Here is an 11683-nt window from a genome sequence, read left to right on the forward strand (position 1 = left end):
AAGGGTAGTGTCTGTGGCATGCTATTATATACGCAGGACTAACACTCAAAGTCACCATCAACAAGAAAGGACCGTGTGGCATACTATTACATACAATGAATGTGCAGCTGTCCAAAATACAATCACGTGTAACAAAACTCCATATGTTTTTTCATTAACAAAAAAAAAAAAAAAAAAAGGAAAAAAAAAAAAGGCACTCTACATAATAATATTTCAATTAGAGGGAGAGAGAACTGAATGTCAGTCTTTAACAGGAATTAAAAAAAGGAAAAAAGAAAGAAAGAAAGAAAGAACGAAAAGGTTTGAGAATATTTGGTCCTATCCACCACCGCTTGGCACAGCACAGTCACACAAAAGCAGAATTAGAGAAGAAAACCGTAATATATATATATATATATATATATATATTGGTGAAAACATTCAGAAGTTGACTTGGTGAAATGGAATTTAAAGTCTTCTCTATTATATATCATAATGCATAATTTTTATTTTTATTTTTTGAAAAATACCTCATCTTAACTGAAAAGCAACAGAATTACAATAGTCGGATTGGAGGATAGGATCCAACCAGACTGGACCCTCATCAATCCAAGTTTGAAACAAATTTAAAAGAAAGTGAATGACGAGCTAAAGCATTATCATGCATACCACATACAAATGTAACTCCGAGCCCCACGCTACTCTTTGCTTTTGATATATAAGGCGTCATAAGTTCTGATAGAAAAATATTTTATTAATTAGACACGTGATGTAATTAGACATCTTAATTATGTTTTTCTTTTTTTAGAAATAATCTTAACTATGTTGTATGTCATGTCAATGCAAAATGGAGACATCATAGTTTACTATATTTCAATGACCCAACCAATAATAATAATAATAATTATGATCAAATTTGACCATAAAACTCAAAAATTGGTTTCAGGTTCAGAAGTAATTTTTCACTTATTCTACAATATTGTTTGAAAGTGGCTTTTTTTTTAAAAAAAAAAAAAAATAGTGTACATGAAAAGTGAATGTATTTTTGGTAAGTAGTGTACATTGAAATTTTTTTGGATGAAAAAAGTGTACTTTGAGAGTTGAACGGTAAAACAATAGGAAGAGGGAGCCCAAAAAACAAATTAAAAGAATGTAAAGTATAAAAACAAAAATGATTCAGTAGGCATTGGGTCATATCATAATATCTTTTTCTTATCACCTGCTTTTTCTTCTTCCCCACTTGCCAACCAGTTTTATAATATATATATATATATATATAGAAGAAACAGCACAGCACTCGAGACCAGTCTAGTACAGTCCAGACATTAGAGTTAGAGATCCACAGCAAAAGCCGCCTACTTTGAAACCTACTTGCCAACCAGTTTTATAATATATATATATATATATATATATATAGAAGAAAAAGCAGGTGATAAGAAAAAGATATGGCTGCAATTACAAGCAGTAGTAGTCATGTTACTGGTTTCATCAATGGACCCATGTTCTTCCTCAAACTTGCTCTTATGTTGCTTCTGCTCCTCCAGCTGCAGCCAAAAATCACATCCACAGCTCAAGCTGCTGGGGTTCAACTTCTTCCAGAGAATGAAGGTATGCTACATATGTTAACTATTTCTTCTTCTTCTTCTTCTTCATCTTTTTGCTTATTTTTCAAGTACTGGCCAATGGTTGTGATGAAATGGGATTTTAATTTGTATCTAGTACGCTCAAAAACTTTGGTTGTGATTATATTTTATTTTTACATGTTGGTCATATTTAATTATTTTTTTCATGTGTAATGTTCTTTATTTTTTGAATTTAGTAACTTTTAATTTTTCCATTCAAAAGAAATTAATAATTTTCATTATTTTTAAGAAACTTTTTAATTTTCAGTAATCAAATATATATATATATATATATATGGAAATTCTATGATGAAGATGGTTCGTATAAAAATCGCAGTATTAGCGATGATTTTTCATAGTATTAACGACGGTTTCTTAGAAAATCGTCACCAATACTATAAAAAATCATCATCAATATTGTAGTATACAGACTACTGTCTGCACCATAAACGGACTGTATATATATATATATATATTTATATATTGTGATAGATATCATGGTTGAATAAAAAAAATAATAAAAAAAAAAGTTTTAAGAAAATCCAAAAAAAATTAGCACCGAAATTTATTTATTTATTTATTTTTTTTGGGGCTAATAATTGGCTCTGAAGTTGAAAATGGTTTGAGACTTGAAAGTGAAAAATTAATATGTGGGTGGTGCAGTGAAAGCCTTGCGTGAAATAGGAAGAAAGCTGAATAAAAAAGACTGGAATTTCAGCGATCCATGCAACAACGTCCCAACCGTGGAAACCCCACATACCGATCAGTACAACAACACTGTCGTTTGCAACTGCTCTTTCCCTGCCAATCGATGCCACATCCATGGCATGTATGTTTTCTCGCTCTATCCCAACACTCAAATTTTCATAATTTCTTCCACCATTATGTCATATAGAACATCAAAATCTGAAAAAGACAGGCCATCAAAGTATGAAAATTTTCAAGTTACTAAGTAAAATTTAGTTTTTTTTTTTTTTTTTTTTTTTTTTTTTTTTTTTTTTTCTTTTATTTTTTTTATTCATTAAGTGTGTGATTTTTGTTATGGACTGGAAACACTATTTGGGAATTTTTACTGCAATATTTTGTAAACAGTATATTGTTGTTTTTCTCTGTATCCTTGTTATGCAGTTTTCTCATGGGACAGGATCTGGATGGTGTGCTTCCACCATCACTGTCGAAGTTACCTTACCTCAGACAAGTGTATGGAGAGCTACCATTATTTGTTTTACACTTTTAAAAATATGGTTATGCTCTTATACTAATAACTCTGTTCTTTCTTGTTGCTTATAGCAATTTGGGCAAGAACATCCTCAGTGGTTCTATACCACCCGAGTGGGTTTCTATGAAATTGGAATTTCTGTAAAAGCTTAAAACCTATATGTTCAAGTTCAACTATATTTAAGCAGTAAAATTCTCATAGTTATTGAACTAATGGAATGAATTACTGTGCCAGGGTCCTCAGTGTGAACAATTTGTCTGGACCTATTCCTGCCTACTTGGGAAACATCACCTCTCTCAGAGCTTTGTATGTTATGACAATTTATCTGTTTTTGAGCTTCTTTGATGTCTTTTGAAGATCATCATTTTGAACTACATTTTGATACTTTCCACTTATTCAGGGGCCTGGAGAGCAACTTGTTTTCTGGAAGTGTTCCCCCTGAGTTTGGAAATTTGGTTAACTTGGAGACTCTGTCAGTGAAAATTTTGTTTCTGTTTCTTGTCTTCTACTTTCATAAGTTTCAATTTTTGTTTTTTTTAATTTTTATTTGTTTGCTTATACCAAGTACATTATAAGTTATTTTTTTATGAATCTATCAACTAAAACTTTGTAAGTTGACAGTGGTTATGAACCTATGATATGCTCATGGCCTCATGGGTAATTGCAGCTTTCTTAATGCTAACAATCTCACTGGAGGGTTGCCTGTGACTTTCTCGAATCTGACTAAATTACGGACCCTGTAAGTGTTATTTGTACTGCACCCTAAATTAATTTAAAATTGCTGGAAAACTTTTGGATTTCTATTATTAAATATTTGATGTAATTTTGTCTCATTTCCAGAAGGATTAGCAGTAATAACTTCAATGGAAAAATACCTGACTTTTTCCACAAGTTTAAACTGCTTCAGGCCCTGTAAGTAGAATATCTTGCCTTTAATTTCTTATTGTTCCATGTCTCTACAATCCAACAATATCAAGTTGTAACAGAAATATATTTAAAATGTGTTGTTCAAAGAGAGATGCAAGCAAGTGGTTTGGAAGGGCCAATTCCTTCTAGCCTTTCTGGCCTGGATAAGTTAACAGAACTGTGAGTCCATAAATATAGTTACTTTAGTTCTTGAGTTGCTTGATCTTCTCATACTTTTGGAATTAAGGAACTGCATCTTGGCATATTGTTAAGGGCTTTAATTTCTAGCTAGTAATCTTCATAATGTCACTCTTTGCAGAAGGATTAGTGACTTAAATAGTGGGATTTCAGAATTTCCAGACATAAAAAACATGAAAGGCTTGGAGAAGTTGTGAGTCAATCTGATGTTTTATTTTACTTTGCAATCAAGATAAGCCGAAAACCAGATTTGAATACTTCCTTTCATGTCATGCTTGAAACTGCAGGATATTGAGGAGCTGTAACATAAGAGGAAGAATTCCTGAATATATAGCTAACTTGACAAACCTAGAAATTTTGTAAGTCTTCTTTTAACTTCTTGAGCTTTTTCAGCGCTCTGCAGCAGTTTTGTTAGACTGTAGATTTTTCGAAATGGCAAACAAGGATATAATGTACACAATCTGTGGTAAATATATGGTATATTGGTATAATTCGTTATTTGTCTATTTAGTTTGAGGTCTTACATTTTTTTGAGAAAATTCCATGCTTGAGCTGAGAGCATGCATGTAACTTCACATTAGCAGCATCAATTAAAATTGTTTGGATGATACTAATTAACCAACAAATAGCTTTGAAACAGCAATAGTTTGAAGAACTTTGGAGACATATGACTTCAATATTTTTCAAATTGCTGCTAAGTTAGAATCTTTTACTCTCTATTATTCTATCTTATTTTCCATATAAATAATGTTAATCTTAATTGTAAAGTGTAATATTATCTAAGAAACATAGGTAGTTGCATACTAGTCAAACATATCAATTTGTGACATTAGGGTTCAAAATTCATAACTAATAGACGGTAAGACAATTTATAATTATTAATTGAAAGGATTCAAGAATAATATTACATACACCATTTTTTATGAACATCCACTAATATCAATACGCTGCAAATGCAAGGACAATTACATTCTTTTTAAGTATTTGATTCTCAATAACTAGCAAATAGATCATTTTCTTGTAATCTCATGTTATGTCTGAAGTTTTTGCTTTTCAGAGATCTTAGCTTTAACAGATTGGAAGGAACCATTCCCAATTTTGGAGATGTATTTGGATTGACTAAAATGTAAGTAACCTAAAATATTAGATACTACTAGCTTACACTTGAAGCAAGCATATATGGAATTGGAACCCTTGTTTTGTTGATCACTATGTATAATTCATTTATAATCTAAGAAAGCTTCTTTTTGAAGTTGGTATATATGGAATCCCATTTATGGATGTTGCGGCTCCAGCAAACCAGAATACAATTGACATACACAAAATTCAATCCCCTCAGCTCTCCTAACTTTCAATGGATGAATTAATGTATTATTTTCTATAGCTTCAACATATTTTAATTGATGCCTTTTGCATGCCTTAACTAATTATTACCCTTCCACGTATGCGATTGGTTTTATTCTTTCAGAAAATTTTTTAAGTTACTATGTATATATATATATATATATATATTTATATATATGGTCGTATATTATAAAATTTTGAAGATAAAATTATGGTGTTCGATTACTGATTTGTTTTAAATAGACAAAATGAAGCCAGTTTTCAGATTAGAAATCAAACAGAAAGTTTAATTGTACATTTTGTCCTCGACTATTTATTTTCTATTTCAAATTTTGTTGTAAAACTATTGCAGACAATACAAGCACTATCAAGATGGGAAATCCCCTTTAAGAAGTACATAATGTGATATAATATAAGTATTCTCATAAAGTCGTAATACCAAATTTTGATCTGTTATATATTTAAGGTAAACTTTTGAAGTGGAATGATCATTATTTTTAAATAACTGTCTTCTTACATGTTATTTTGTTGCTGTTGATAAGATATCTGACGAGTAACAAGCTTACTGGACTTACTCCAGAGTGGATGATCAAAGAAAGAGATAACCGCTAGTATGTTTTCTTGCTATATCTTACATCAAAGTTTCATGTGTTTTCTGTTCAACTTTGTCATTTACTTAGATCTTATCCCCATCAGTGGCACTGGAGCATGCACACGGAGCACATCTATACATATTGAACATTTCCCTTATTTATTGTTAGTGCTAAACAGGCTTTGGCGTACCAGATTAGTATGCAGATTGGAACAATGTCCTTATGTCACTTGTAATAGCCTAGAGTCTGGACTAGGAGTATCAATTGAAGGGGCAATTTTGGGTTCCTAAACTGACCAATAGTTTACAATCAGCATAGCATTTTGCAAGAGCATATAGAACATATATAACAAGTTTTGTATCTTAAACTAGGAAGACATAAATAAATTGCATTACTGGTCATTAATTCTATGAGATTGTCATATACTCTTATTGTGAATTTTTGGTTGGCCTTATAATTAGATAAGGAATTTTATGTTTTTGTGCAGTCAAATAGATCTTTCTTACAATAATTTCTCTAAGAACTCTTTGCAACCACCTACTTGTCGAGACTCCTTGTAAGAGTTGCTTCTTGTCTTTCTTTCCATTTTTTGTCTTCTTATAAAATCTACTTGGAGAGTGGCATTGAGTTTGCTATTTATATATTTTTTATGACTGAATTAAATAACTATATGTTGTTTCTTGCCTCAGGAATCTGTACAGAAGCTTTTCCATACAGAATAAATCGTAAGCTAAAATAACTAAAATATCTCGAGTATCCTTTTTCTTGTGAAGAAACTTACATAACCATATATTATGTTATTGTAGAATACTCAGTGAGTGCCTGAATCCATGTTCAAAAGGTAATTGAATTTCTCATAGAATGAAAAATTGTATTCATTAACTAAAAAGAAATATTAACTGTGTATGCTTTACTTCAATTTCCCCCTCCTTGCTTTTCCTGTATAGACAAATATTCTTTGCATATAAATTGTGGTGGAAAACAAATCATTATTGGAAACATCAAGTATGAAGGGGATGAAGATGCAGGAGCTCCAGCAGAGTTGTTTTACAACAACTCGGCCAGTTGGGGTTTTAGTAACACAGGTCACTTTTGGGATATATCGAGTGGCCGTTACCAGTATATAACGACAAATGTGTCCATACTGAGAATGAACAATTCTGAATTGTACACAACCGCACGCCTCTCTCCTCTTTCTCTGACATATTTTGCTCGTTGCTTAGCGAATGGAAATTATACAGTGAAACTTCACTTTGCAGAGATAGTATTCAGAGACAACATATCTTATTATAGTGTTGGAAGAAGAATGTTTGATGTTTATATTCAGGTAGCGATTTGCATTCCTTAGCATTTTTATGCTCTAAGTTGTTAGCCTTTAATGAAATCATGGATTAAAGGTCAAGGTCAATTATAGTAAAAAAGATAGTAGTTATGTAAACAGTATACCTCTCAATTCTATATATTATAAATATAAAAGAAATAAGGAAGTTCTAGTTGATAAAATATGCAGATTTCATAAATTATGTTATCACAGGGGAAATTGGAGTTGAAAGATTTTAATATTGAAGAGGAAGCACATGGAGTTGATAAGGAAGTGATAGTTAAGCGGAAAGCTGTTGTTAATGATAAGACTTTAGAGATCCGTTTCCAATGGACTGGGAAAGGTACAACAGGTGCTCCAGTAAGAGGAATATATGGTTCTCTTATATCAGCTATCTCAGTGGAGGCTGGTAAGCAAAATGAGTAGATGAATTGTTTATATATATATATATATATAAATATTTTTTAACTTGATTGATTTCTGTTATCATTAATGTATAACATAAAATAAAATAAGAAGAAGAAAATCAATTGTCTATATTCTTAACTACATTTTGATTAGTTCAAATATTGTTTTCAATGGATTATTACTTTTTATATCCATCTCTTGAGTCCACATTCTTGGTACAAGTTGACTGTCTTTGTTATTTTTTTGTATCGTAGATTTCAAACGTCCAGCTGAAAGCAAAGGAAAAATATACATTGTGGTTGGAGTTGCTTTAGCATTTTGCTTGGTTGCTTTTATAACTTTAAGCATTCTTTGGTGGAGAGGTTGTTTCGGAGGCAGGGAATCAAGAGAACAAGGTAAAGAATATAATATCCAAATTTTGGAATAGAATGTTTACAAATGTCAAACATTTCCAGTTATATTGCTGTTGAAGGATTCATGTATTTTGTTCGTCCCTAATTAGACAAAAGATCAACAATCTGATATACAACCATGACAAGCAAAGTACTTGATCACATAATGTTAAGATCCTATACACAAATCTCTTGAATAGTTTAACTGAGCATATTTTGTTGTATGCAAATATAGACAACAAAGCACTTCAGCATTCAAAGTCAATAGCTTGTCTAATTTCCATGAAAACAATCTAGAAAATTTTGATTGGCTCAAAATTTTCTTATAGAGCATGTACAGGGTATTTTTCTTCTATAGTTTCTTATATTTGTTTTTACCACTTCATCCATAAAATGTTTTTTAAACGTTGAATACTTACTCAAATTCTTAGTAAAGCAATCTAATATAATGAACTTTAGTTAATGTCCAACTTATTTAAACTTTTTTTACTCGGCCAGTTCTGAGAGGATTAGATTTGAAAACTGGTGTCTTTACATTCAAACAAATTAAAGCTGCAACTAACAACTTTGATTCTGGAAATAAGCTCGGTGAAGGCGGATTTGGATCTGTTTACAAGGTATCTCCAACTCCATTTTGTTTTCAAATGGTTGTATATATTCTAAAAAAATGGATTTCCATATTTTCATCACAAGATAAGATCCATAAGAAAGACAAATTTCTGATGCAGGGTGTATTATTAGATGGTACGTGTATTGCAGTTAAGTACCTTTCTGCAAGATCAAAGCAAGGGAATCGTGAATTTCTGAATGAATTAGGCATGATTTCTGCTTTAGAACATCCAAATCTTGTCAAATTGCATGGATGTTGTGTTGAAGGAAAGCAATTGGTGTTGGTGTATGAATACATGGATAACAACAGCCTTGCACATTCCTTGTTTGGTGAGTTTAACACTTTCTTAATAAACTGGTATATATTGATAAATATATAACGAATTTCAATGATCATGTATTAAGGTCAAGAGGAAGGAGGTCAATTGAAATTGGACTGGCCTACAAGGCAGAAAATATGTGTTGGCATTGCCAAAGGGTTAACTTTCCTGCATGAGGAATCGGCATTGAAAATTGTTCATAGAGACATTAAAGCTTCAAATATATTGCTTGATAGGGACCTCAACCCTAAGATTTCTGACTTTGGTCTAGCCAAACTGGATGAAGAGGAGAACACCCACATCACCACCAGAGTTGCCGGAACCATGTGAGGAACCTTTAATTTTCCTCATTTCTTCTTGTGAAATCTTATTTGTTGTTTTTTTCATTATTTCTTTTCCATACCACATCTTGATTATGAAACATTGCAAAAGTACTCTTTGTTGGTAGGAGAAACTCATTAAACAAAATATAATAAGGAATAACAAGGAACCGCATTTGGGTAAGAAAGCTATGTTGAAAATTGCAAGCCTGAACTGTCTGTTTGGATAAAATTATCCTTCATGCCAGAATGATGCTATAGGACATAGTCTTAGGCCTCGCTCATTAGAAGTACTAATTTCTCACGACATCATTAGTAGCCTGGAAAAACATTTGTATGTAAAAGAACTTGTTGACAACTATCCACATCACTTTTGACATACATGTGCTTAGAATAGGTTCTTCAATCCCATTGCAAAAACCGCACCAAGCCACATCAATCTTCTGGAGGAACAATTCATCCCAAGGAGGTGAGGCATCCTTGATAGTAAGCTCCATAAAACAACTAACAAGATTAAAAAGGTATTTTAGGTAAGAACAGCTTTCTATGAGCTTGGAAGAAAAAAGATGAAGGTTAAAATACGTGACTGAAAACCTTGTTTTAGATTATCTACAGTGAGTCTGCAAAGGTTTAATTAACATCTTTACTCTTCTTTTCAATTTTAAACGCTTGACATTGTATAAGGCTGAGTGCAACACTAACATACATAAGTTGTGTTTCTCCTTGTGACCTTTATCAAGTGAAACAAATTTTATATTTTTTTTTTCTCCTTTTGACCTTGTATCAAATGATCAGCACATGATGGTGTGCCTAATGGTAAACCAGATGAAATATGACTCTATTTCTTAGAAGTCTTGATTCTTGACATCTTTGTCATATTAAATTAGTTCATTGAATTTTTATTTTTCTGCAGAGGATACATGGCACCAGAGTATGCATTATGGGGTTATTTAACGGATAAAGCAGATGTCTACAGTTTCGGGGTTGTTGCATTGGAACTTGTGACTGGTAAAAGCAACATGAAATTTCATCCATCCGAGAATTATGTGTGCCTTCTAGATTGGGTAAGGTGAAATCTTATCGTATCATTTTAATATTCAAACTCTCAGTGTGAAAAATGTGAATAAGTAAGACTTAAATGAGTAATGGCTGCAATATATATACATAATTCATTCAACTAGAACAATGTGTCATTTTCAACTTCTGCACAAAGATTCAGGTCATCTCTCTTTCTCTATGGTAGAAATGGGAAGTGCCCATTTCCATTTTATAAAATATTTAAAAGAAAAAGCCCAAAATTCGTGTATCTCTTGAATTTGTTTTTTTTTTTTTTTTTTTTCTTCTCATTATTTTCTATGCTTGTTGCAGGCCCTTGTTTCACAACAGAAGGGAAATTTAATGGAGCTGGTGGATCCAAGATTTGGATCAGAGTTCAATAAGGAAGAAGCTATTAGAATGATTAAAATTGCTTTATTATGCCACAATCCATCCCCAGCACTTCGACCAACCATGTCTACTGTAGTGCGCATGCTTGAAGGCCGAACTCCCGTTCATGAATTGATCATGGATCCAAGTATTTATGGTGATAAATTGAGGTTTGAAGCCTTGAGAAACCAGTTCAATTCATTTACAACGGAGAGCACATCTGAATTTTAGGATTTTTGTTCTTTAATCATGGGAATGTGAACGTTTTTCCTAAATCAACGAAGAATTTTTATGGGGTTAATACTTATGTTTTGGTGATGAAAGTATTGTTTTCAACAACGCTTATCATGACTTTTGTTTTTGCACTTTTATATTATTATTTTAGATAATTGTATACTCTATAGGTTTAGATTAATTGCATTGCACTCTTTTTGAAATTTTTTAAAACTGTAAGGATCTCCTTCACCGTTAGATTTTGACAGCATAATTGTCCATTCAATTTTTAAAAATTACAAACATATATTAGAAATTTTCTTTTTCCTTTTTTTTTTTTTTTAACCTATACATATATTCATTATCTATCTTTCTTTCTTTCTCTCCCTCCTCAAAAACATATATTTTTTCTCTCTTTCCAATTGGCTAATAATTACATATAAATATTAAAAAATATATTTTATAATATTAGGTTATATTAAAAAAATAATAGTAATAAATTAAAAGAAAAAAAAAAGAAATAGAAGAGATAATTTGAAAAAGGAAACAAAAGTACAAATAAATAAAAAAATAATTAAAAAAAAATAGTAAGATTTTTAATTTTAATTTTTAATTCTTTCTCTATATTTTTTTCTCTCTCCATTTGGCTGACAACTAAATATAAATATTTAAAAAATTATTTTATAATATTGGATATTATTATGAAGTTATAATGCCAAAAAGAAGAGAGAAAACTTTGAAGGTATAACTATGAATTCACGTGCCACATTAGAGAAAGAAAAAGAATTATGGACAGGTTTCTAATCACAGAGGA

At 31.3% G+C, this 11683-nt stretch overlaps 1 protein-coding gene across 3 annotated transcripts; it reads left to right on the forward strand.

The window, feature by feature from the left end:
• Positions 1 to 1271: 1271 nt before the first annotated feature.
• Positions 1272 to 11065, forward strand: LOC107427412 (probable LRR receptor-like serine/threonine-protein kinase At1g07650). Of its 3 annotated transcripts, none has more exons than XM_060811571.1 (24): positions 1272 to 1587; positions 2265 to 2430; positions 2730 to 2801; positions 2892 to 2933; positions 3055 to 3126; positions 3221 to 3292; positions 3488 to 3559; positions 3661 to 3732; positions 3835 to 3906; positions 4046 to 4117; positions 4212 to 4283; positions 4982 to 5050; positions 5811 to 5879; positions 6349 to 6417; positions 6551 to 6586; positions 6668 to 6702; positions 6809 to 7188; positions 7396 to 7591; positions 7845 to 7985; positions 8481 to 8599; positions 8711 to 8921; positions 8997 to 9237; positions 10145 to 10295; positions 10600 to 11065. In XM_060811571.1, exons 1-24 carry the CDS (start codon positions 1425 to 1427, stop codon positions 10885 to 10887), a joined length of 2952 nt encoding a protein of 983 aa, XP_060667554.1. In that variant the 5' UTR covers positions 1272 to 1424; the 3' UTR covers positions 10888 to 11065. The 3 variants fall into 3 exon arrangements, with proteins under 3 accessions (XP_060667554.1, XP_060667553.1, XP_060667555.1); XM_060811570.1 differs by having other exon boundaries at positions 1273 to 1587; positions 2892 to 2960; XM_060811572.1 differs by lacking the exon at positions 3835 to 3906 and having other exon boundaries at positions 1273 to 1587; positions 2892 to 2960.
• The last annotated feature ends 618 nt before the right edge of the window (positions 11066 to 11683 follow it).

This window comes from Ziziphus jujuba, chromosome 9, assembly GCF_031755915.1.
Source record: "Ziziphus jujuba cultivar Dongzao chromosome 9, ASM3175591v1".
Lineage (NCBI taxonomy): Eukaryota > Viridiplantae > Streptophyta > Magnoliopsida > Rosales > Rhamnaceae > Ziziphus > Ziziphus jujuba.

Coding starts and splice junctions, on each gene's coding strand:
- LOC107427412 (XM_060811570.1), top strand. CDS start 1,425: ATGGCTGCAATTACAAGCAGTAGTAGTCATGTTACTGGTTTCATCAAT. Junction 2,802..2,891: donor TTACCTTACCTCAGACAAGT/GTATGGAGAGCT, acceptor TGTTGCTTATAG/CAATTTGGGCAAGAACATCC. Junction 6,587..6,667: donor TTTTCCATACAGAATAAATC/GTAAGCTAAAAT, acceptor ATGTTATTGTAG/AATACTCAGTGAGTGCCTGA.